Raw genomic sequence first — 26,295 nt, forward strand, 5'->3', positions numbered from 1 at the left:
CTAATCTCATTTGCTTTTCTCACAGGAGAATCAGACTATCAGATCAGAAGAATGAAAAAGCATGGAGTAATTGTTTAAGGTGTGTGTGTGTGTGTGTGTGCGCGTGCACGCGCGTGCACATGCATGTGCACACAGGTGTAAATTCTATTTTGCAATCACTAAATCTTGGCAGAGGAGGAAAATATAAAGAAGGTATTAGCTAGCATATAAGGAATTTCCTAAAGAATGTTGCTCACCATTAGCTTACCTAAGATAAAGAAGCAAACGTGATAAAAAATGTGTTTAAGCTCAGAAAATACCATGTGGAGAAAAAGAATTAAGAGAGAATCTTCTAGTGACTTGAAACAGGCCATAGATTTTTTCCCCCTGAATATTACTAAACCATATTTCCGTAAGCAAGATAAAGCAACTTAACAATACTTTTTAGAAAGTCCAGCTCTACTGGGTGGGTCTCAGAAACACAGAAGCCCATGAAAAATCCCCACCCCAGGGAAGATGAGCTGAGATGGATGGAGGATGAGAGCATGTGAGAGGACTCAGCCCAAAATGGGGGGAGATCTTTGTTACCACAACCCCCGAGCAGATATACTCAGAGGAAGAGCACTGGAAGCAGGACAGAAATCTGCTTTGGGACCAGGGATCAGAGGACTGAGACTGCAAGTTGGTCCACTTCTTCCTTTGCATACAATGCCTAATAAGTCAGCTGCTCTTCTCTTCTTTGGTCCCTAGTATGAAGAGTGCTCAATTCCACTAGCTCATTCACACAGGAAGGTTAGGGAGACTTAAAAAAGGACTCTCTCATTCCCTTAACTTACATGGGAGCCCTCTGAAATAATACACGGACTTTAGCAAAGCAATCAATATTTGTGAACAAGATAGAGAAATGTGGGGAGGAGGACAGTATAATTAAATGATGACAATAGAGTAAGTTACAGCCATTTAAACAATTCCAACCAAAAATTATGAAACATTGTTAAGGTGGAAGGAGTTGTCTGGTGGTGTCCCAGAGGGCTCTTCCATTTACCTTATTCTATTCAACATTTTTCCTCAGGGATTTGTATTAGGATCAAGACGACCAGCTGATTAAATCTGAAGAAGCTGCAAATCTATAGATAATAGTTAATAAAAAGGATATACATTCAAACCCTCTCTTTTGGAAGCAGGCAAAGCACATATGAACATGACCAAGAATGCTTGAATGAGCATACAAGAATGGTATGGATAAGGCATGGCAGCAAGCCATGTTAGAAACACTTGGGAGTTCTAATGGACAGGAAGCTCACAGAGTCAACATTATGATGGCATTGCTAAAAATAGCTAGTGCAATCTTATAGTTAATGATAAACACAGAGTCACCAGGAGACGAGGAATAATGGCTCCAATGGTTCCACGATATTTGGCACAAATCATATCAAACTGTGATCATTACTGAACCCAGGTCTGGGTACCACAGTTAAAAAACATTGACATGGACTGGACTCCGTAAGAGGAGAACATTCTGAATCCCAAAGAAACTTGAAATCACAGTCTGTGAGGAACAGCTGAAGAGAGTGGGGCTGTTTAACCTGAAGAAGAAGAGATTTTGAGAAGGTGTGAACTTGTCTTCAAATAGTTACAAGACTATAAAGTGGATACGGAAATCGCGTTCTTAAGGTCTCAGCGGGTTGAACTAAGATTAGTAGGTAAACTTACAGAGCAGCAGATCTCAGGGTGATGTGGGGAAGAACTGCATAAGTGGATTCTCTGAAAAGGACTGTCTAAATCAGACACAGCCCAGAGGACAACCCAGGACTAGTCATGCACAGGCCGGATGACCTGTCCTGGGGAGACACAGAGGATCTCACACATCAGACAGTGAGTAGAGCCAGGAAGCCTCCCAACTCTGAGTCAATGAAGTAATTAGTGCTTGATATCTAAAAACATCTTGGTGACATATTAACCTAACTCAGAACAAAGCTTCATCTAGCGGTTCTAGGCAGATCAATAAATGTGGGATTTTGAGTAACGGAAGTAGTTACCTCAAGAGGATCTGGTTTGGATGAACTCTAGTCAGAGCTAGAATTATTCCCCTTCCTTTATCATTCAATAAAAACACAAATAAATCACTGGTAAACACAATATAAAATACAGGAGGGTCACCCAGTTTGGAAACATAAGCAAATATAATAAGTGATAAAATAATATTATCTAAGTTTCCAGATTTTACGGTCATCCTGATGATTTTTTAGTAAATGTTACAACTAGGGAATATATTCTCCTTAAAGAATAATCACAGTACTGACGTCTGTTGGATTTGCTATGTGCTAAGCATTTACATTATCCCATCTGATGCTCAGAAAAATGTACAAGTTAGATAGTATTATTATCTCTATTTTACTGATAATGGGCACTGAGACTTAGACCAGTTATGTAACTTGCCCATAGTCACACAGATTTTAACTGGAGGCCATCTCTCCAGAGCCTGGCAGCTTCGGGGCTGCGTTGATTCTGTGTCAGACCCAGTACTAAGTAGTTCCCACACATTTTCTCACTTAATCCTCAAAATGACCCTTGAGGTGTTCATGATCCTCTCCATCTTACAGATGAGGAAAAGGATTTCCAGAGTTTGATAGGTCTGAGGTCACACACTGGCAGAAATTCTAACTCAGCCCTACCCAGCCCTGAAGTCCATGCTCTCACCCAGTTAACTGCCTCTGGCTAAATTATTCATTTTATCTGAGAATTATAATATTAACTGTCACCAAATAACCAGTTATAGTTGGGTGACACTGGAAAGTCCAAAATAAAAACACTGAAATTTATCTTCCAGTATTCGTAAGTACTATTTATGAGCAATATCTACTGTTGATAGCATAAACTGATTTTTGGAATTGTGATATTCTGTTGGAAAAAAACCCACAAAAACAGGAGACCAAACCAACTGAGAGAGCCATATTATCTACTTTGATAAAACTTTATTTTCAGTGGCAGGCTTGCAGCTGATTCTTGCTGAATCATCTAATGAGCTGAATTATCTCAGTCAAGACACATTCTCTCTGCAACCTCAGTTTCCTTTTTTTTTTTTTTTAAGAAAATGGGGATATAACAGCAGCTTCTTTTGATGCCACAAATAAGTGGCACTCCTGCCTTAGTTATCAGTTATGTAACTCAAGGTGCGCAAGTGGTTTAATGTCCACTTGTAATACACAAGCTAATTTCTGCAGTAGAAAATTGAGTTTTGGTTCTTCCCAAGCTGTGTGCTAATAGCTTTAATACTGGAAAGTAATATGAAATTTCGGAAAATCACCCACATTTACCCACAGTCAATTGCATCACCAGAGCTAAATATGGGTATTTAAACTCATCTCTCACCAAACAGACATAATTAGTTCCACTTTTTTTATCAGCAAAAATTCAGAGGCAATCATTTACTGTGAAAACCAGCAGTGCTTCATTAATAGGAAAAGTAAACTCAAATGGTAAGTTGGTTATTCCAACAATATGCACTTACAAGAACAAATCTGAGAAACAGAAACTCTGACCCATCCCTATATATTCCAAGCACTCCGAAGTAACACGGAATTTGGTAACAGCTATAACATCAGCACTTGCTAACTGTCCAGTTGCCTGTGGTCTGTCCACACAATTAAGCCCAGACTGGCAGTGACCCCCATAGTATTTGGGAAGGACGGTTGCACAAAATAAGGACTATATTAAACTGACGCTGTGAGAGAAGAGCATCAGTTACGAGAAAACTCAACACTGTAGGCCTCTGAGCAGAATGCACCAGTATCCAGCCTCCTGTGTGTGAAAACTTTGCTCATGTGGCAAAACTCACTATGTTAGTACATGACGCCTCAGTTAAAAACACTCAAGAGTCTTCTCACTAAACCCTCACCAAACCCTCACAATGACCCTGTGAGGTGTGTCCCACCATTCACATTTGCAGATAAGGAAAATGAGGTGGGGAGAGGTTAAGTAACCAATCCAAGGTCACACAACTACAGAGTCAAGCGAACCCTGAGGCCACACTACAGGTAAACACTTTATTTCTTTTGAGAATATTAATATCAATTTCAGTGTCATGAAAAGAACTGGAAATAGCTATTGACTCGAAAGGCCTGAGTAAAAGGAGATCTGGGAGTGGTATCTGCCCCAAGAGTCACTGTTCTACTTCCTTGTCTTCACCAGTGTCAGCAAGAGCTGGTTGTGCTTCTGGAAAGAAACAACATTAGAATTCCAAAGTGATGCTCTTGGACCCCTCACTTGAAAAACCAAAGACTGAATCCTTACATGTGAGGGCTCTTTAGAGTTCCACGTTTGTAGGAAGCACTCAGAAATAATGTTGATGGTTCGTCTTAGTGGAGCTACGACTTATGTTCAGGGATGAAGTTCGGAAACTTTCTAACTTATGAAAAATGCAAACCACCAGTTACTAATGACAATTTCCCAGACCCCGTATCAGGATATCAACAATACTGAATTCCTCACAGCAAACATGTAGTAAGACTGACTACTTTAGCCTATGCAATTATTGCTCAAAAATGAAAGTATCTCATACTCAAAATAACACCAAATCTGAGTTTACATAGTAGACTAAGAAGAAAAATACCTTCTTCTTGTTGGTAAAAGTCTCATGGTATTTTTATGATGCAAATAAAAATCTGTTGGGAGTTCCCAGAGATGTGGTTTCCCTTCAGTGGGATGAAAAACTCCCAGGAAGAGATTAATGGAATCTTGTCTATCAGCATCTGAAAAGTAAAAATAGGCATTTTAGGAAATCACTACTGAGATATACAACTCAGGAGCATGTTTTCTCAGGAGGAAAAGAGTACAACTGTGATTTCATAAAACATACCTTTGAAAATAATAGTATTTATACTTCAGAAGTCAGTCATACAAATACACAAAATCTAAAACAGTCACCAAGATTTTAAAAATTTTTTACTATGTTATATTCATCACCATACAGTACATCCTTAGTTTTTGATGTAATGTTCCATGATTCATTATTTGCGTGTAACACCCAGTGCACCATGCAATATGTGCCCTCCTTAATACCCATCACCGGCCTATCCCAATCCCCCACCCCCCTCCCCTCTGAAGCCCTCAGTTTGTTTCTCAGAGTCACCAAGATTTTGAGCAGAATTAAAATCTTGCTTCCAAATGTTTCCTTTTTGCTCCATTCCTCTCACAATCTAGAGGACAGTGAGCACACACCGCTTTTTGAATTTTGAGAGACTCTTAAAACTCTTCAAGAACTGCCATAATACAATAGTGATTTTATTTTTAGGATAAGAACACATTTTCACCATTCTTAGTCTACCAGAAACAAATACATCTTCACTTTGTTCCAATGACCAGCAGAGACTGTCAGAAAAAAATAAACAAAATGATCCAACGCTATCCGTATTCTGTTGCACAACCTTGAACAAGTTGGTCTGCTTAGTTTCCACTTCTAATCCTTGAAAAGATAGTCTCCATCTCTTTAGCAGAGACAACGTTTACAACATTTTCTGTCCCCTCAGCTGTGGGACTGGCCCATTCCCTTCTGTGTTTGATAATGAAGGCAGAGTGGGCACATGGATAACAGCCTCATTCTAACTATTCATCCACTCCAAAATTACCAACCACATATGCATATATATTGTATTTCCTTCCTTTTCTAATTATATTTTGGTAAAAAATGATGATAAGCACTAAAGGGTCTCATGAAGCACCCTTGCCATTCTGCCCTGTCTCCCCCTAGCATCCTTCATTGTTTCCCCTCATTTCCTGCCTTTCATTCTTGTCTCAGAGCCCCGGGTATTCAAGTTTGGGGCAGACGTCCACAATTAAATAATACCCTCTTTCTGAAAATGAGCACAGAACTAAAAAGACAGCACAGTAGAAATGACTGCTTTCGAAACAAGATAATATTACCATAAAATCAATCTTCTTCCAACAGCTACGGTGAACACAGATATCTCTAAAATTAGCAACATTGTTCTCATTGGACTATTTGGTCATCTCAGCAAAAGCAATAAATGAAATGTGGCACATCAAACATGTATTCATGTTATTACTTTTTGAGAGGAAGTGTTCCATTAAAGCAACATTTACCTTTCAGGCCAAAAGTAATATATAAAAGGGATGTGTTTATATGCTGAGCAAATTTGGGGCCTTTTTGCCACTTTTGAGAGAAAACAAGTATTAAATGATGCAGACATTACTGCCCCAATTTGCACCCTCTTTACACAATACAAAAGTAAACATACTGCTTTTTTCCCTAAGAATTTATTTATTTATTTAGAGCAGGGGGAGGGGTTGGGGGGAGAGCAAGAATCTTAAGCAGATTCCACACAGAGCATGGAACCCAGTGCAGGGCTCGATCTCAGGACCCTGAGATCATGACCTGAGCTGAAATCAAGAGTCAGATGTTTAACCAACTGAGCCACCCAGGTGCCTCCATACTACTTCTATAGTAATTACATTCTTTATGCTTCTTGAATAGCTTTAATGGCACTTAATAATTCATACTATGCAGGACCTCAAGATATCGTAATACTATCTAGAGAAGTTTTCCATTTTCAGCCATGTTTTCAGGGAGTCTTTCATCCTTTAAATCTCATAGTTCCTTCCTTTAACTTTTAACAAGTATGATAAAATGTGAGATGTGAGAAACATAACCAAATAAAGGATATTCCTTCAAAGGATCATAATGAAGACTTGCTGAATGTGCTGCTGTTTATATAAATATGTATCTATGATGTATGTGGTCACTAACTAAGGAATCTAAGGCCAGTTTAATGAGCAGGAGGGTCTTTTCCTGGCTACTCTTGACTGCAAATAAGACATCCACCCTCAGGAAGACAGTAGAACTTTGGATATGGACAAGAGCTATATACAGGTGGGTTCTCTGTAGTTGTGGATAACAAGAGGGCAACGATTACCTAATTTTGTTCTCAACCGTGCTTTAAAGGAGAAAAGAGTAATGTATCTTTCACGCTCCACTCAAAGAGCTAAACACTAACCAGCTTTATTATGTATGTATTAAATAGATCAGGCTTGAATATAACAATTCTTTTTATTTTTAATTACCAAAAAAATATTTTAGAACTAGAGTATTTATTATTCTAATATTAAGTTTGTGATGAAGTGGCCTCTGAAATCAATAATGGAAAGGAACATTATTCAATAAATAGTACTGTTTAATTACTGCATGGAGAGGGGACAATAAAGTTAGACCCTTACTTCATACTATATATTGAAATAAATACCAATTAAATGTAGGAAAGACAAAGATCAACACCCTAATAGAAAAAGAGAAACATGTGATTTTTGAAAGAAACAGAAATAGACAATAAACCTACCAAAATTCAACTTTACGTTATCAAACAAATGCAAATTAAAACAAAATACCATTTTTTAGCTATTTAGGCTGGCAAATACTTATCAAAATGGGCACCTCCATACTCTGCTGAGGGAACATTAACTGCTATACAGTATCCTTTCTCTGAGGCAATTTGGCAACACAGGTGTTCCCTGCTTTCTGAAAGTCTGCATTATGCCACTTTGCTTGGGAAAGACCTACATTGGTAACTGTTCATGTTAATGGAAAGAAATCCGAAGAGGATTTCAACTTTTATGAAAATAGCTATTACTATACTATGCAGGTTTTTCCTAAAAGCAAAGTGGTGTAACCCAAACTTCTGGAAAGTGGGGGGGATACTCGTTTTATGCCATTTCAGCTCACCAAAGTTTTCGTGGGGTATATATGTGTGTGTAAATACATATGTATTTATGTATAGATAGATACAGATATTTTCAGGGCTTTAAAAATATCTATATTTAACATAATAATATATATGATATATATAATTATATTATATAATAATATATACAATATAAAAATAAAAATATAAAAATATATATATTTAAAGCCCTGAAAATATCTATACTCTTTGACCTAATAAATATGTTTCTGGAATTTCCATAACATCAAAGATACGCAAAAAAAAAAAGTATATGTTTAAAGATGTTTAAAAGGAACCTAAATGCAAAATAATAACTAAATAACTAAATTAAATTATGATATTTCTAAAGGATAGACTGCCATAAGGCTAATAAAAATCATGTTGTAGAAGAATATTTAAGGTCATAAAGATTACTCACATTATCTAAAAGGGCAAAAGCGGAACATAATACTACGTGTAAGGAAGGCTCATGTTCTAAATAGGAACAAATGGCTGTCTCTGGAAGGTGAAGATTATCTGACTTCACTGTGAGTTATTCTGTACTTTCTATAATTAACATATATTACTTTCATAATTGAAAAGAACTCCCCTTCATTCACTCACCCAAGAACCTACTATGTTCGCACTAGGGATACAGTAATAGACAAGATAGACTCTGGCTGTGGGTGGGTGAAACCATATGATAATTGTCTTTCTCTGCTTGACTTATTTCACTTAGCATAATCTCCTCCAGTCCCGTCCATGTTGCTGCAAATGTTGGGTAATCATTCTTTTTGATGGCTGAGTAATATTCCATTGTATATATGGACCACATCTTCTTAATCCAGTCATCTGTTGAAGGGCATCTCGGCTCCTTCCACAATTTAGCTATTGTGGACAATGCTGCTATGAACATTGGGGGTGCATATGGCCCTTCTCTTCACTATGTCTGTATCTTTGGGGTAAATACCCAGTAGTGCAATGGCTGGATCATAGGGTAGCTCAATTTTTAACTTTTTAAGGGACCTCCACACTGTTTTCCAAAATGGCTGTACCAACTTGCATTCCCACCAACAGTGTAAGAGGGTTCCCCTTTCTCCACATCCTCTCCAGCAATTGTTGTTTCCTGCCTTGTCCATTTTTGCCATTCTAACTGGCGTAAGGTGGTATCTCAATGTGGTTTTGATTTGAATTTCCCTGATGGCTAATGATTTTGAACATTTTTTCATGTGTCTGTTAGCCATTTGTATGTCTTCAGTGGAAAAGTGTCTGTTCATATCTTCTGCCCATTTTTTCTGTTTTGAAAAGATCCCTCGAGCTGCTGTGAAGAACAGGAGCACAGGTGTGGAGACGGCTGAATCAGGAGTGACTGCGGTTGTTCAGATGAGAGGTAGCAGTTTCTTGCACCAGCATGGCAGCAGCCATGATGAAAAACAGCAGAGGCATTTAGGACATATTTTGGAGGCTGAGACGATGAGATTTGCCAAGAGATGGGACTGGGACAGAGGGGTAAGTAAAGAAAAGAAAGGAATCAGGGATGATTCAAAGGTTTCTGGACTGAGCAACGGTGCTGAGGTAGACAAGACAAATGGAGAAACAGGTTTGAGTCAGAGTAAGGAGCTTCCGTCTCAGAAATGATTGGTTTGAGATTCTTATTCGTTATCTGTGGTAGTAAGAAATTTGGGCCCCAAAGCACGCCTGGGTCGCTCAGTCGGTTAAGCGTCTGCCCTCGGCTCAGGTCATGATCCCAGGGTTCTGGGATCGAGTTCCACATCGAGCTCCTTGCTCAACAGGGAGCCTGCTTCTCCCTCTGCCTGCAGTTCCCCCTGCTTGAGCTCACTCACTCTCTCTCTCTGACAAATAAATAAAATGTTAAAAAAAAAAAAAAAAAGATATTTGGGCCCCAAGATTTCCTCCCTAGCGTCACACCCATAAATATTTTATATCACACAGCAAAAGGGATTTTGCAGATTTAAGTGAGGTTACTAATCACTGACTCTAAGATAGGGCAATTATCCTGTATTATCTGGGTGGGTCCACTGTAAAGAGTGGAGGTGGATCCTTCAAAAGCAGGAGAGAAAAGTAGAAAGGAAGGCAGAGAGATTAGAATCGCAAGAAGAATTCACTGTGCCACTGCGAGCTCTGAAGACAGAGTAGGCCACAAGTCAAGGAAGGCAAGCAGCCTTTGGGAACTGAGAACGACCCCCAGGCAACAGTCAGCAAGGCCACAGGGACTTCAGTCCTTTAACTGCATGGGATTCTGCCATTGACCTGAATGACCCTGGAAACCTCCAAGTAAGAGCCCAGCTGGCCAACACCGACTTAATTTTGGCTTCTTTTAACTTCATTTGACTTTATTGCCTTCATTTTTACCAGCCTTGTGAGACTCTAAGCAGAGAACACAGCTGAGTAATGCTGTGCCCAGACTTCTGACCCACAGACAGTGTGACATAATAAATGGGTGTTGTTTTAAGGCACTGATTTTGTGGTAATTTATCATAGAACCTATAGAAAATGAACACAATATTCAAGAAGAGATGCTAGCCAGGTGAGCTTTTGGAAAAATGAGTCTGGAGTTCAGTAGAGAAGTCCAGGTTAGAGACACAAAGGTGAGTGTCAAATGCACACGATATTTACGAGTTGGATGAGATGTGCCTAAGGTGAAAGTATAAAGAGAAAAGAGAAGAGGGTTTAGAAATGGGGCAGGAGACAGCACTAGAGAGACTGAGTGAGAGATCACAGAGGTGAGTTTCAAGAAACAGGGAGTGGTCACCCATGATAAAAGCTGCTGAAAGGCTGAGCCAAGACGAAGACAGAGAAATGACCCTGGATTTGTCAATAGGGAGATGGCAGGTTCCGTGGCCTGACAGATAGCTGATGAAGCAGGTGGAGAGAACAGGACAGGAGAGGAAATCGGCACGCACATAACTCAAGAGGTTTTGCTTAGGAAGACAAGGAAAAAGGACTGTAGCCGGAGGGGGACATGGGACTGGGGAGGGAAGGAAAGGTCTGATGGACACTACTAAGGAGCGCTTTCATGCTAATGGAAATGAGGCAGGAGAGAGGGAGGAAACTGGTGATGTGCAGCAATAAGAGTCTACTTACAGAGAAAGCATGAAGGGATGGGATTCGAAGCATGGCAGAGGGGTTGGCCTAAGATGGGACCGGGCTACTCCAACCACTGTAATACAACACAGAAACTACAGCCGCAGATAAGGACAGGTTCTGCTTTGAGAGGGAAGATGAAAAGGGAGTTCACCTCAATGACATGTTCTCAGTGAAGTACAAGCGAGGTCACAGCTGAGATTGGGGTGCTATAGATTTTAGGAGAAGATACAAAATGGTATGAAATGGTCCTTTTGGAAAGTGGTCATTTCCCAACGGTCATTCCCCTAGAATGAATACACTAGAGAAACGTAGTAGGACTGGCAGGCTGTTTGGAGTGTCCTTTGGAGAATTGCAGTCAGTTTAAAATGGAGCGTAATTAGTTACAACTTTTTCTCTTGCCATGTTTAACTGCTTTGGTTGCAGGACAGGTGAACAGTTATTTATGTTATTTAAAATGTTATTGAAACAAAGCATTTTGCCAAGTGTCTTTTTCCTGCTAGAGCCGAACACAGCTTATCTACTCTAAATCTGCTGTTAGAGGGATGACCTTAGAAGGCTGTCTTTCTAGTCTTGATAAACTAAAATGTTCTCCTCCCTTGCACGCCTCTGTTCCAGGGGTGACCAGAAAGGGGAAAAAAAACTGTTCCACTACCTTACAGCACGATCATGAAGCTGAGTGATGCCACCTCCACATGTTTCCCATGTGCGGTGAGCTTTGCAGTCTTTACCTTGTGGTCTTCGCTTTTTTAATATCTGAGAAGAATATGATTGCCCTCCATGCGTGCACACACACACTCACTACAATTTTAAATTGCACATGTCTGTATGTATGTTTACATATGTGTATGTATACATGTACACAGCAGATCTATTATTAACTGCTGAAGCTATCTTGTATCTTTTTATCTTTCTTATAAGAGGATTTAAATTCAACAAGCTGTAGCAAGAAAATTCAGCTTAGCAAAACATAAATGTTAAAAAAAAAAAGTTAGAAGGTGCTTAACAAGGTCCTTCAGACAGTTATAATTATAAAACTCTTCCTAACCTCTGAAGGGAGTACCTAGGTATATCTTGTTGGCATCCTCCAACTGCCGATGTAACCAGCTATGTTAGAAACCAAAGGTATTTCTTAAAGACAAACCTCAAAGCATGCTAATATATGAAGCCTCAAGAACAGTTTTTTAAATGAGCCTGAGAGTCAGGGGGGTTGCCCACACAGCATCAATCTGTCTATAAAAACCGATGATAAAATTCCTAACAACCTAGGGCAACACAAGTAAAGATAAACAAATGAGACTACATCAAACTAAAAAGCTTTTGTACAGTGAAGAAAAGCCTCAACAAATGAAAGACAATCTACTGAACAGGAGAAGGTATCTGCAAATGATATGCCCAATAAGGGGGTAATATCCAAAATATATGAGGAACTCACACGACTCAATACCAAGAAAACAAACAACTGATTGAAAAGTGGGCAGAGGACCTGAAGAGACACTTCTCCAAGGAAGACATCCAGATGGCCAACAGATATATGAAAAGATACTCAACCTCCCTCATCATCAGGGAAATGCAAATCAAAACCCCAATGAGATATCACCTCACATCCGTCAGAATGGCTAGTATCATAAAGACAAGAAATAACAAGTGCTGGCGAGGAATCAGAGAGAAGGGAACCCTTTTCTGAACTGTTGGTGGGAATGCAAAATGGTACAGCCACTATGGAAGGGAGTGTGGAGGATCCTCAAAAAATTAAAACCAGACCTACCATATGATCTGGAAATTCCACTTCTAGGTATCTTATCCAAAAAAACCAAAAACACTAATTCAAAAAGATGTACCCCCATATTCACTGTAGCCAAGATATGGATGCAACTTAAATGTCCATCTCTAGATGAATGGATTAAAAAGATGTGAGATATATATATATATATATATATATATAATAGGATATAAAATAGGTATAGATATATGTATTTGTATATATATTTTTGTGCATATATATATATTTGCATACACACACAATGGAATATTACTCAGCTATAAAAAAGAATGAAATCTGGATGACCTAGAGGGTATTATGCTAAGTGAAATAAGTCAGAGAAAGACAAATATTGTATAATTTCACTTATCTGTGGAATCTAAAAAACAATACAAATTAACAAAAAAAACAAAACAGAAACAGACTCATAGATACAGAGAACAATCTGGTAGTTGCCAGAGCAGAGGGGGAACTGGGCAAATTAGAGGAAGGGAATTAAAAGGTACAAACTTCCAATTATAATATAAATAAGACATGGGGTTGCAATGCATAGCATAGAAAATAGAGTTAATAATATTGTAACAACTTTGTATGGGTGACAGATAGTAGCTAGGTTTACCATGATTACTTCATAACATATAAATGTCGAATCACTATGTTGTATACCTGAAACTAATATAATATTGTACATTAGCTACACTTCAATGACCAAAAAACACTCTATGTGGGGCCCTATTTCTCCCTATGCCAACAAAGTGGCACCAACCTTTTTGACTTTTGCTGATGTATGAAGTGGTAGTACCCCGATACAATTTTATTTTTCTTATTATGAGTGAAGTTGAGCTTTCTTTCATGTGTTAGATTCAATTTGCATTGCCTTCCCTATGAACTGGACATGTCATCTGCCCATTTTTTCTCTGGAACTATTAGTCTCTTTATATTGGCTTATTACATCCAAAGGAAATACTGGCTCTTTACATCTAAAGGAAATTAGCATTTTTTTGGTAGGTTTCAAATTTCTCCTTAGCTTATCTTCTGACATAATTTACTATTTGTCTGTCTATATTACATTTTTTTTGGTAATGAGAGGAAAAAAATTCCTAACAACCTAATTTCAAGTATCTTCCTGCCCACCCCAGAGGAATAACATGAGGAGATTTAATTTTGTAAAAGTTGTCTTGAGTGCTTTAAAGAAAATGGTTCTAGAAATATATTATCATTATATGACATCCACTGTAATTTTAAAATAAGTTGTACGCCCCTTGATACGTTTCCCAAAATAAAGTCTGTTTTAGCCACATTATTCATAAAATAATTGCTTTCATAGTAGTTCCTCTTTCAGTTGTACACAATTTGCTTTACCTTTCCAGTATGCGCATATTACACTTTTTCGTGACCATCTTCTATCTTTTAATAGTTCTCCCTGCTTTTTAAATCATGTACAGCTCCACATTCATTCTCTCTGTCCCCTAGTGTTATTAAAAAACTTTAATTGGTCCTTATCTGTCAATAATGCTTCCCATTATAGGGACAACGATGATGGAGGAAAGGATGTTTCCTTTCCACTGGGGCAGTTTTTAAGCTTTCCCGTGGTAACCCACCCCCAGACAGATATGTACTTGTTGGCACACAACTTCCACAAGTGTTACAGGTTGAGTTGTGTCGCCCTCCCCCCCCAAAAGATATGTTGAAGCCTTAAGCCCTGGGACCTGTGAATGTGACCTTATTTGGAAGTTGAGTCTTTGCAGATATAATCCAGTTAAGACGCAGTCCCACCGGAGTAGGGCAGCCCATAATCCGATACGACTCGTGTTCTCACAAGAAGAGAAAGACTACAGGAAAAATGCCATGTAGACAGAGACACAAGGGGAAAATGTCAGGCAATGTCAGAGGCAGAAATTGAAGTGCTGCAGTTACAAGCCATGGATCACCAGAAATCATCAAAAGCTGCGAAGCAAGTAAGGATCCTCCCCAGGAGCCTTCAGAGGGAGCATGGCCCTGCTCATACTCCGATTTTGGACTTCCAGCCTCCAGAACTGTGAGACAATAAATTGCTGCTGCTTTAAGCCATTAGCTTGCAGTATTTTGCTACAGAAGCCCTAGGAAGCTAGTACAACAAAGAAGAGCCAGTGAGAATGCCGTCAGAGAGATAACCTTAACTTAATCAATGTTCTAATTGGTAAAAACAAGTGAAACCAATTGTAACTTTGTGTTTTAGTGACTGATAATAATGAATTACTTCTAACTCACACTGTAGACAATTTGAATACATCAATACATATTAATGCCTCCACTGGTCACCAGAGCATTAGGTATAATAAAGGATGATGGAAATACTTTAACATTTTTACTGTAGAAATCTAGAATTTAAACTTATGCCACTGGTCAGAATCTCTAAATTCTATTTCCCTAACTCTCAATTTTTGCTTGGATTATTCTACTTTGATTTTTAAGTTTTAAACCCAGTTCAAGGAGTCAGGCATAAAGAGGAATATCTAAATACTTGTAAGGTCCATAATGGACTCTGTGGTTTATGTTATACATTGAACTTACCCAGAATACTACAACGGGCTCAGCGAATTCAAAAGAAATGATCTGAGCCACCGAAGAGCATCGCTGATAAGCTACGTGCTACTACGCTGGCATACTTAGTCCTATCAATTTTGTAATTCAGGGAAAAGGGGAAACTAAGTAGGACATAGGCAATAAGTTAACTCGTGCGTTTATTAATTCATCCCACAAATATTTAGTGTGCCAAGCACAAAGCACTGGGGACACTGGTGAACAAGCTGCACATGGGACTCTCAGGTCTCATGGCAGGAACTAATTGCATCGTGAATGATTTCACTGCAATTGTGTTAAGTGCTACAAAGGAAAAGCACAGAATGCCATTAGAACAAACACTGGAGGGTCTTCTTCGAGCAAGTGAAAGTAGGTGAGCTCTAAAGGCTGGCTAGGAATTAGGAGAAGATTGTAGTAATGTGTTCAAATGGGTGAAAAAGCATACGAATAAGCCTGTGGCAGAAGCAGCCTAATTTATTCAGGAAACTGTGAGAGGGTCAGTGTGTCTGGAGAGTAGCAATGGAGGATAGCAATGGAGTAAATGACAGGGCAGTGAGGTAGGCAGGGGAGACGGGTAGGACCTACAGATTGCCTCGTACTTCCCTCCCACACCCACCAGGCTACCAACCAGCTTCCGGCTGCTCCAAAGTGTGTGAATAGGAAAGGTCCTGCTTGATGTGGTGAGCTCCCTGCCCTACCCTCCTGGTGTTCACACCATAGTGTGATACTCTCTGCTATGGGGTAAACTGTCTTCCCCAAAAGATACATTGCAGTCCTAATCCCATTACCTGTGAATGTATAATCTTATTTGAAAATAGAGTCTTTGCTGATGCAATCCAGTTAAAACGTCACACTAAATTAGGATGGGCCCTAATGCAGTATGACTAGTGTCCTTGTGAGACCAGGGAAATCTGACACTGACACAGACACATGAAGGAAGAAGGCCACGTAACCACAGAGGCAGAGACTGAGGTGCTGTAGTTGCAAGCCCAAGAACACCAAGGATTGCTGGCAAACTACCAGAAGCTTGGAAGAAGCAAGTCAGGATTCTCACCAATGGTTTCAGGAGGTGCCTGGCCCTACCAACAACTTGATTTTGGACTTTTAGCCTCCAGAATAGTGAGATAATAAATTTCTGCTGCTTTAAGTCAACCAGTTTGTGCTATTTTGTTACAGTAGCCCTAGCAAACTGATACCGATTTCCCCTGTGTAAGGGTGGGATCTATGATTTGCTTCTAAACAATGGGATATGGCAAAGGGATGGGCCACCACTGCCATAATTACAAGACTCTCTTGCTAGCAGACTCATTTTTGAGACTCACTTGCCCTTCCTGGCTGTGAAGAAGCAAATGACTAAGACTCCCAAAGTCACAAAAAACTACAAGGAATTGAATTCCACCAACAAACACACAAGCACGGAGCACATCCTTCCCTAGTTAGACCTCCAGATGAGACCACAGCCTGGCTGACATCTTGACCGCAGCTCTGTAAGACTCTATGCAGAAAATCCAGCTAAGCTGTGCCTGGACTTCTGACCCACAGACATCCTGGGATAATAAACACATGTTGTCTTAGGCCATTTTTCATAATTTGTTACAAAGCATGGAAAACTGATACACTTATATTGTAGCACAGCAAACTGACTTTGCATTCTCTCTGGGAATGGAAAATGTTGAAAGCTGACTCTACCGGTGCTTTCATGCATGCTTCAGAAGTTCCCATCACTGGGGACTCTCTCGCAGTTCCCCTGGTATGGACCAAGCATCTTTTCATTTCAGTTTCTTGCAACTCCTTCCTTAGGAATCCAGCCATCACCTCCTGGTTCTTGCCGCTACGGTCCCTCTGGCCGGGACTGAGGCCAATTGTATGCTCACACCCTCCCTCATGAAGCCTACGTCTGGTCACCAGTAAACATTCAAAGAAGCTTTGACCCAACCATGTCTAGGAGGGCAGGCCGTGCTCAACATGGCAGCCCTCTCCTCAGCCCATCCCTCTACTTCAGCTTTGCTACACAGCAATCCAAAGTTAACAGCTCCATGGGGTCCCTCCAATAGCAGAATATGAGGATTTGGTCTGTGATACCTACTGTGTTGGAAATGCCATCAGAATGGAGGCAGAAGTACCATTTTCACAACTTGTTACTTTTAGTATTCACAAGTCATAAAACAAACAAAAAAAAGATATAATTTAGTGTTAATGCTACTATTCATTTCTAGCTGACATTTTAAAAATTAGCTTGTTAAGACTATGAACCCTATATTTAAAATAATGATTAAATACCCTCAAACAAACTTATCTATGTATCACAAGGTGACAGAAGCCAAGGAATCAAAGTATTCTGCATTACTGGGAGCTTGCATGGCTCAGTCAGTTGAGCATCCGCCTTCAGCTTAGGTCATGATCTCAGGGTCCTGGGATCGAGCCCTGCATAGGTTCCCTGCTCAGCGGGGAGAATGCTTCTCTGCCCCCCCCAACCCGGGCCCCTGTTCATGCTCTCCCTCTCTCAAATAAATAAAATAGTTTTAAAATTTTTTTTAAGAAGTCTTCTGAACTTCTGAACTTCTAAACTATTTTTAAAATAGTTTAAAATTTTTTTAAAAAGTCTTCTGCATTATTTAAAAGCTCCTTTATGGGTGGCAAAATGCAAAACTGCACTATTTAAAATAAAAAATTTATTCATTCATTCACTGAACAAATATTTATTGAGCACCTTCTGAGATTCTACTTTAAACTTTTAAAATATTTAATTTTGATTTTACTTAGCCAGATTGCTTTAAAAAGATATATGTATAAGAAGAAAAAAACATATCAGGTAAAGTTTTAGAGATGCTTATTATTCCAGAATTACCTGAAAAAGCATTGCTGTAATATCTAGACAGGGTCTGCATGATGTCTTTTGAGTGCTGGGTCCATGGTGCTATCTTTCTGTAGGTTTTGACACGATGAACAAGCTGAGAACCACCATACTGAAGGGACAGGGTATCCCCGTGATCTTCATAGAGTTCCTCAAATAACCTAAACCAAAGAAAAACAAACATTACAAAATTTTACCCAAAGTATTACACACGTTGTTCAGTTAGCCACATATGAATTCCTGTGAGCTTTTCAAGTAGACTCTTGATGATAAATCCACATGCAAATATATGCTACAGTAATAGCCTAATAAGTAAAAAAGTCATAGAAAACACTAAAATGGAAGTAGAAGCACCAAAAACATAACCCACCAAAGCCAGACCAAGGTGGTTCTAACCTTACTGAGAGACTCCTAACTTTCTTCAGGCTGCCAGATCAATTTACTACCTTTCTGTAAAAAGACATGTCCTTGTCACTGACAGATAAACCATATTCTCCTAAAAACACATGTCTGAAACTTGCATTTCTTCAAGTGCCTGGTAAGATTTTCAGTGCTGCGATATCTGTGGATCTGGCCATTTGGAAGTTGTTCATTTTCCTCTACAGCGCCTTTGTGACGACCGCAGATGACCAATAACAACCATCACTGTATTTTCAAGAATAGCACTTCATGCAATGCCATAGATCCAATGGACAGTGAAGAAACAGGAATCCTTAATGAAGACTCAATCTTTCATATATCTTATATTTTTTAATTCAAAATGTATGAAGGCACATGACTTTTTCTTTCTAATGCAATCTGGATTTGTTGGGTTTTTTAAAGATTTTATTTATTTATTTGAGAGAGAGAACGCGAGAGCGCATGCATGAGTGGGGACGGTGAGGGGGAGTGAGAAGGAGGGGGAAAGAATCTCAAGCCAACTCCATGCTGAGTGTGGAGCCCAACACAGAGCTTGATCTCATGACCCTGAGATCATGACCTGAGGCAAAACCAAGAGTCGATGCTTAGCCAACTGAGCCACCCAGGCACCCCTGGATTTGTTTTTGTAAAAATCCACTCGTTTTTATTTATCTAAAGCACTTTGGATTTATATAAAGAGCATAGTATTTATTCATAGTTAACACAAAAAAATAAAAACCATGGCAACAACACACAGGTCTTTAATGAAATATTCATTACAGAATTAATTTGAAAAATGTCTTTCAGCAACATAATTTTTGAGAAGTTAAAAGAAGAAATAAGTTCATAGAAGTCCTTACTATTAATCAGTTTTGCTTTCTGTCATTACCCGCATTCAAAATGTAGACCATAAGATTTACCTAACTGCGTCTGTATCAAACTGCAGATTAGGCTTGTCGATCAGTCCCAAGGAGTACAGCTGATAAGCCAGAGCACATTTTCCCACCATAAACTGCGCTGTGTTGGTGCGGTCTAAACAGTCCACACAGTTGGTTCGAAGAACACCAGTCTAAAGAGAAATACCGTAAGACTTTCAACCATTATTCAGTGGCCAAAACTGCTTCTATCCCACTTTAGATTTCTTTTCTTAAAAAACAGAAGAAAAGCTGTAGGCAGGGTATTATTCCTGAGCAAATAATGAAGAATGTTATAAAAGGTTACATTTGCTGTTCACTTAATATTGATGCAATGGCATCATTACACCTTCTAGTCCCTATCTGAATCTTCTTCCACATAGCTAACATTGTCCACATGTACCAATACGTAAAATCCATGTTTTTTTCCTGATACATCTCCTTTATTGTACAAACCAAATATTCAGTGGTGGAGACTGTATCTTTCTTAAAGCACAACTAATACATATATAGTGATTGTTTCTAGCTCATTTTCCCAAGTGATTCTTATTTATTCTTTTCCCATTTCTGTTTGTTTTGATTTCCAATAATAAAATTTATCATGTATAGAAAAAACCCACAGGCCATTATTATTTTAGCTGCATATCATTTGTAAGAATTAAATACTCACAGTTAGGCTTTTAAAAATCATTCCCAAACAGTTAATAATTTTGCATTAAATAAGTAGTATCTTTCTCTCATGGTTGCTTTCAGAAAACATCATACACTGTGAAAATAGATCCTTTTTATTATTAATACAGTATCATCTATACCTGCAGGCGACCAGTGGGAATCACACATCCTCCTAGTTCATTCCACCTGTGTTTAAAAATAGATGTTTAAGAAAAAATTTAATAGCATAATCTATATTCATTTTTGGTTCCAGCTCTTTATAAAGAATCAAAGAATCAAAGAAATAGGGCTGAATGTGCCGGAATAATCAACTGATTCTGCTTACTTTCATTCTTTCTGGTAAGTGACTATGCAAATAACTGAGATGGAATGCTATCCATGCTTTCTTTCCTCACAGAGAACCCAGGAAAGAAGCATCTTAACTTGCCCCAGTGTCCCACACGCAGGCATTTGCCACCAACGTTCAACCAAAACCTCTTTTGCTTTAATTTAAGCCCATTTCCTGTTTGGTTTATACAGACATGAATAGTAATTGCAGGGCATTAAGTCTTATCCTTCTCCCCTCAACACGAAGATTCTCTACCTCTTCCAGCATTTCTTCATGGAGCTTTGTTGCACTCCTTTGGTTGTTTTCGCAGATCTCATTATTTTCCTTCCTACTTATTTTCTCCATGTGCTAATGAATGCCTGGGAATATGTTACAAGTACTATGTAATGATACTGATATTTTATTTTAATGATTTACAACATTTTAATGATTTAAAACATTTTAATTTCTGAAAATATTTTCATTATTTCAAAGAAGGTGCGGTACAGAAAACAGCTAACACAACAGGCCTGACTGCTATCCTCAGAAAGGCCTGCTTACATGGTTGGCTCTTGGCTGGCATCTGGGAACCTGTGTTCCCACCAATCCCAGCTGGACACAAGTGGCTCACTGTGCCTAAACTGTCTGTTGAAACGATATGGTTTTGCTGAACGTCCTCTTTCCTTATGGGAGTCAGATTTTGGTATGTGCCAAGCAGAAGCCACCTAGGGGACCAGCCTCCAATAAAAAACGCTGGCACTGAGTATCTAATCATCTCCTCTGGTTGGCAACATTTCACACATGCTGTGACAACAAGTTGCTGGGGGAATTAAGCATGATCTGTGTGATTCCATTAGGAGAGGACTCTCTGAAAGCCTTACCTATTTCCTCTGGGCTTTGCCACATGTGCCTTTTCCCTGTGCTAATTTTGCTTTGTATCGTTTAACCTTAATAAACCACAGCCATGAGTACAACAACATGCTGAGTGGTTTGAGTTTTCCTAGTACATCACTGAGCCTGGGAATGGTCTTGGGGACCACTGTCACAGGTACCCTGAAATGCAAACTACAACAGAGGATGACTTCTAAAGACATATACACTATAGCTGGTTGGCTGTGTTTTTGCTCTTTGCTTTTTTTTTTAACCATTATAGTCAACTTTGTTAGCTGAAAATAAAATGCTGGGGATATACAATATTAGTTCCTTAAAAGATAAATAAAACATGATCCTTGATCTGAAGAAGCTCACAAAGTAATAATAAAGATTTGTGAGCAAATAACTGTAATACAATGATAAACATTATTTTCATAAAAATGTTAGTATTTAGTCGAGAGAAAAAAATTCCTGCTCCTACTTAATGCTGAAAAATAGAACTCACTGCAGAAAATTTTACTTTACAGAAGTATTTTATGTAATGTTTATTTCATGAAGTAAGAGAGAAAGATTCCATGGCTTTCACCTCAAGATATATAACCAGAGGAAATCCTGTGCCCATAGTGAATGTTCATCCCACAATCACCTGAACGTCTTGTCTGCCCAAATTCATCCATCTGTCGAGCAGTACAAACTGCTCGTATTTAGAATATTTTTATCCATAAGAGCAAAATGCTTGATTTCAGTTTTTAAGGACCACACTTACTTTTCATCTGGTCGCAAAATGCTGCAGTAAGAATCAGGGCGGTTTACAAAGAAACCTGTTTTCTTCACCACACTTTCTGCAATCACGTTCAGTCGATCAAGAACATTACACAGCTTGCTGACGAGAGGAGGAAGAATGAGAAAAGTGAGAAGAACCCAAGTTTAATATATATTTACCTTTCCATCTGAAGCAAATAAAGTCTATGGTAATGATATTCAGGGATTTAATTTTTAAAATCTCTGGTTTGTATCCAACAAGAGCATTGTAATAATTAGTTTCTATAGTCTAATGTGTACTCAATAACTAACGAGAGTGGGTGCAAAGAGACATGAAGGGCCTGTATTAACTCTTGGCAAGCCTTAATCTTGGCACATTACATCCCCTGGAGAGCTTTTCCCAAAGCCTTTCACTACTTAAGAATCACAGCAGTCAAGTCCAGATGCATTCATAAGATGACTATGAGGAGAGCGTGATGCACGGTGCAGGGGGCAGAGGAAGAAAACCCTAGAAAAGAAATATAAATGGTGCCCACCTGTAATCAGGCTTAGACTCTAGGAAAATGTGTGCATATGTGTGTCTGGGTGTGTGCATGGGTATCTAACTACACAAAACGATTCAGAAAAAAGTACGAGTTAAAGTACAAAACAATACAGTAACATTAAAAAAATTAACGGGACCTCAAAATAAACCTTGTGTTTGTATGATGCCTAGGAAACGAGTAAAAGGAGAATGCAAGGTTAATGAAAGAAGGTTCCTTGGATAAGATGTTTTGAGTCAGATCTGTACAGGTAAAGGAGGGTTGGGAAAGCACCCCAGGAAGGTGGGGGTCAAACAACAGGAACAAAGGCTCAGGAATGGGACCCTGGCTGCCACGCTGGGGGCTGAGCATGCAGTTTCATTTTTCAGGAAGAGAATGGCCCCAGAATAAAGAAAAGGCTTTTACATTCTGGAACCTACCAGGCGATGGGTCTTTAACACTACACCAAGGAGTCTGGATTTACTAGGAACACTCACTCAGGAGTTTCTGCAGGTTCCTCCAAAAGCGAGAGCCTCTGAAAGTGGTGTCTGAGAAAGTGATTAAACAGGGGGACAGGATGAAACCGGGAAAAGTGAAGCCAAGGCCTGCAAGGGCAAGTCGTGGAGCGCAGGGATGTCCTGAAATGACTAGCTACTTCAGAGAGAATGCGCAAGCGGTATAAGTCGTGGGCAAAAAAATAAAGAGTCTGTCAATTAATTTTAGCACTCAAGTTATCCATCAGCAGCAAACAGCCCCTCAGCACATTCATGAAGGAAATGAAAAGGAACATTTACTCTACCATAGAGATCAGCTTCCTGCTATTTCACATCACAAGAAAAGGAAAATACCAGAACCAAACATAAGAATATCTCCTCACCTTTTGGTGTACTTGGCCATATCCCAAGGAATATAAATAATAGTGTGTTCAGGAGGCAAAAACTGGTTGAGGTATGTCACAGCAGCCACAAGCTCTTCACTCAGAATTCTCTCATGCTTTCTTTTCTCTCGTTCCTTATCAAAAATTAAACATTTTCAAGGTTCTAATTACCTCAAATCATAGGAACAGACTTTTAACATTTTTCCTTTTCAGCTAAGAAGCCTAAGTCTTAAATATGCTGAAATAAAACCTAACATAAAAATAATATAAATGCAAAGAAATAAATACGTCATTGAATTAAAATCAACAGATGATTAGCTTCAAAAATTCAAGGAGATGAGATTTCTTTTTAATAACTTCCTGCTACTCTAAAGAAGTCTGGCTCACCCTCCTGGGCCTGGTCTACACACTCCATACCTGACTCTGGCAGAGAAGAACTCCCCAAGAACCAGAAGGAAACCCCCAACTCCAGCCAGCTAAGGACCAGACAGAAATCCACTGGGCCTGGCTGAGAGTGCTTTTCCAGGCTACGTGTGTTTTTAAATTTCACTCTCATAAAACACCCTGTGCGGTAACCAAGGTAGGCCCTTTTTCCCCCTTTTACATTGTGGCTGAATGAGGTTAAAAGGTGTTCATGGGACCAAATCTTACTTTCTGCCTCCCTGCCTACTGTACCCCCATACATATTACATGCCTCTCATTCCAGAGCTCCGGGCCTGGAATGCTGGCTCTGCTGCCTGCTAGCCACGCAGCCTTGGGCAAGGTTCTCAACTTTCCTAGGCCCCTATTTCTTCATCTATAAAATGGGTACAGTACAATACATCTATGAAATGGGTACAATAGTATCTTCCTTACAGCAATAATGTGAGGTTTAAAAGAGATAAAACACGATAATCTTTTATCAGAGCATCTGGTACATGGGGACTATTCATCAAAATCAATGATTTTTATTGTTATCCTGTTCAGGACTTCACTTAAAAACAAAGAAAAACAATTCAGTGATAATAGCACTGACATGGTGTGGAGGCACTATTGCTGGCATCGAAATGGGTCTCTGATGTTTTCAATCATGGTGATTAGTTATCAGTTGTCATGAATTTAATTAGATAACTGCTGTGGAAACAAAAAGGGTTATCTATTTTGCACAGTTGAATAAACCAAATGGAGGAATTAGAATAGAGTTAAGACCAGTGTTAGTTTAGGACGAACGTGCAGTTAGCTTCTTACATCTGAGAGATGTAAACTATATATCTGGAATGTCTCTCAAAAGGACTTTAAATCACCTAGGGAACAAAACCTTTTTGAAATTCTTTGATCAAATCTGATATTTCATGAGATGGGGAGAAAAGGTTATCCAATCAACGTTCGGTCATCTCTGCATAAAGAGTCTGCTCTGTGCACCGTCTGACCGTCACAGATTAGTGTTAGTGGGTTGTTTAGCCCACGTCCTTAGGTCACAGACCCCTGTTACAACCAAATGAAAACATCACATACACAAGTGGTTTTGCCTATCATCTCAAGGGTTCAGAGACTCCCCCAGTGACCATCCAGGGCCCTCAGACTAAAAACCTCCAAATACAGTCATGCCTGATTCCAAGCTGACTTCCTGCTGATGCCCCAGTACCAGCGTCAAAGGTACGTGGATTGCTGCGATATGTCAACCCGTGCCTCAAACTTCCACAACCAAGGAAGTGGGGGGGAGGGGAGAGAAAAGAAATCAAGGAAAGTATTTCACTTTATTGACTTCATATGATGGCAGAATAAAGAGCAAAGAACCCTCACTATCATTCCACATACACAAATGCATTCTTTGACTCTAATCAAAATTAATACTTTTTCCAACTGAACTGAATAAACATCTTTTGTACTATGAATAAAATGACAAAAACAGCAAAAAACTATTTTTTTCTATTCCATAAAACAGCAACTTAATCTCTAAACTATTTTCTAGTTAATCTCTAGTTATGAACCATGAGAGACTACGGACTCTGGGAAACAAACTAAGGGCTGCAGAGGGGAGGGGGGTGGGGGAATGGGATAGGCTGGTGACGGGTATTAAGGAGGGCACGTATTGCATGGTGCACTGGGTGTTATATGCAAGTAATGAATCATGGAACTTTACATCAAAAACTAGGGATGTACTGTATGGTGACTAACATAATAAAAAATATTATTTAAAAAAATCTCTAGTTATTGCCAAGATTTTCTTTTAAAGATTTTATTTATTATTTATTTGACAGAGATAGAGACAGCCAGCGAGAGAGGGAACACAAGCAGGGGGAGTGGGAGAGGAAGAAGCAGGCTCATAGCGGAGGAGCCTGGTGTGGGGCTCGATCCCATAACGCCGGGATCACGCCCTGAGCCGAAGGCAGACGCTTAACCACTGTGCCACCCAGGCACCCCTATTGCCAAGATTTTTATGACAATGGAATGATAAACAATTTTTAAGTCCACCAACTAACACTGAAATATTAAAAATGTACATTTGAGAACCCGGGCAAGAACACTTTACAATCACATGTATCGGATATTATTTTTTGAATCTGTGTATTTCATGCAGAATTATTTCAAACATCGTAAACTGAATCTCCATTTAGCCATTGCTTTTAATGGCAGTATAAGGACTTTGTAACCAGGAAGACGGGTCAGTATTCCCTATTTTGGTGAATGGCATCACCAACCAGCCACCTGAGTAACCAGAAACCAAGCCTGACCTCTCCCTCATCTCACAGCCAGCCCATTGCCAAGTTTCCAGCCTCTACACACTTCTCTCCAGCCCTACCACACCACCCTGGTTTAAGCCAGGGTCCCCCCCTTCCCTGGACAATTAGAATTCTCCTCCTAAGTAGTCTTCCAGCGTGCTTTAGTCTTGTGCCGATCCTTATGCTCTCTTTGTTGAGGTCAGGACAGTCTTTTTAAAATATAAATCTGATCACAATCCTCTCAGTCATGAGAAACCTTCAATGGTTTCCCATTATACTCTCAGGATAAAG

General features: G+C 39.3%; 1 protein-coding gene across 2 annotated transcripts in view; it reads right to left on the reverse strand.

Annotated features, from left to right (window-relative positions):
• The window catches only part of FIG4 (FIG4 phosphoinositide 5-phosphatase), a 122,848-nt gene that overhangs the window by 53,217 nt on the left and 43,336 nt on the right, over window positions 1-26,295 (reverse strand). For both annotated transcript variants that reach the window (XM_026511651.4, XM_044388823.3), the window contains exons 11-16: window positions 23,303-23,436; window positions 21,909-22,025; window positions 20,103-20,148; window positions 19,297-19,445; window positions 17,972-18,138; window positions 4,592-4,730 (exon numbers count right to left, since the gene is read on the reverse strand). In XM_026511651.4, the coding sequence (XP_026367436.1) occupies window positions 4,592-4,730; window positions 17,972-18,138; window positions 19,297-19,445; window positions 20,103-20,148; window positions 21,909-22,025; window positions 23,303-23,436 (752 nt within the window). The remainder of the gene's footprint in view (window positions 1-4,591; window positions 4,731-17,971; window positions 18,139-19,296; window positions 19,446-20,102; window positions 20,149-21,908; window positions 22,026-23,302; window positions 23,437-26,295) is intronic.

The sequence above is a fragment of the Ursus arctos genome, unplaced genomic scaffold (assembly GCF_023065955.2).
Source record: "Ursus arctos isolate Adak ecotype North America unplaced genomic scaffold, UrsArc2.0 scaffold_13, whole genome shotgun sequence".
In the NCBI taxonomy this organism is placed as follows: domain Eukaryota; kingdom Metazoa; phylum Chordata; class Mammalia; order Carnivora; family Ursidae; genus Ursus; species Ursus arctos.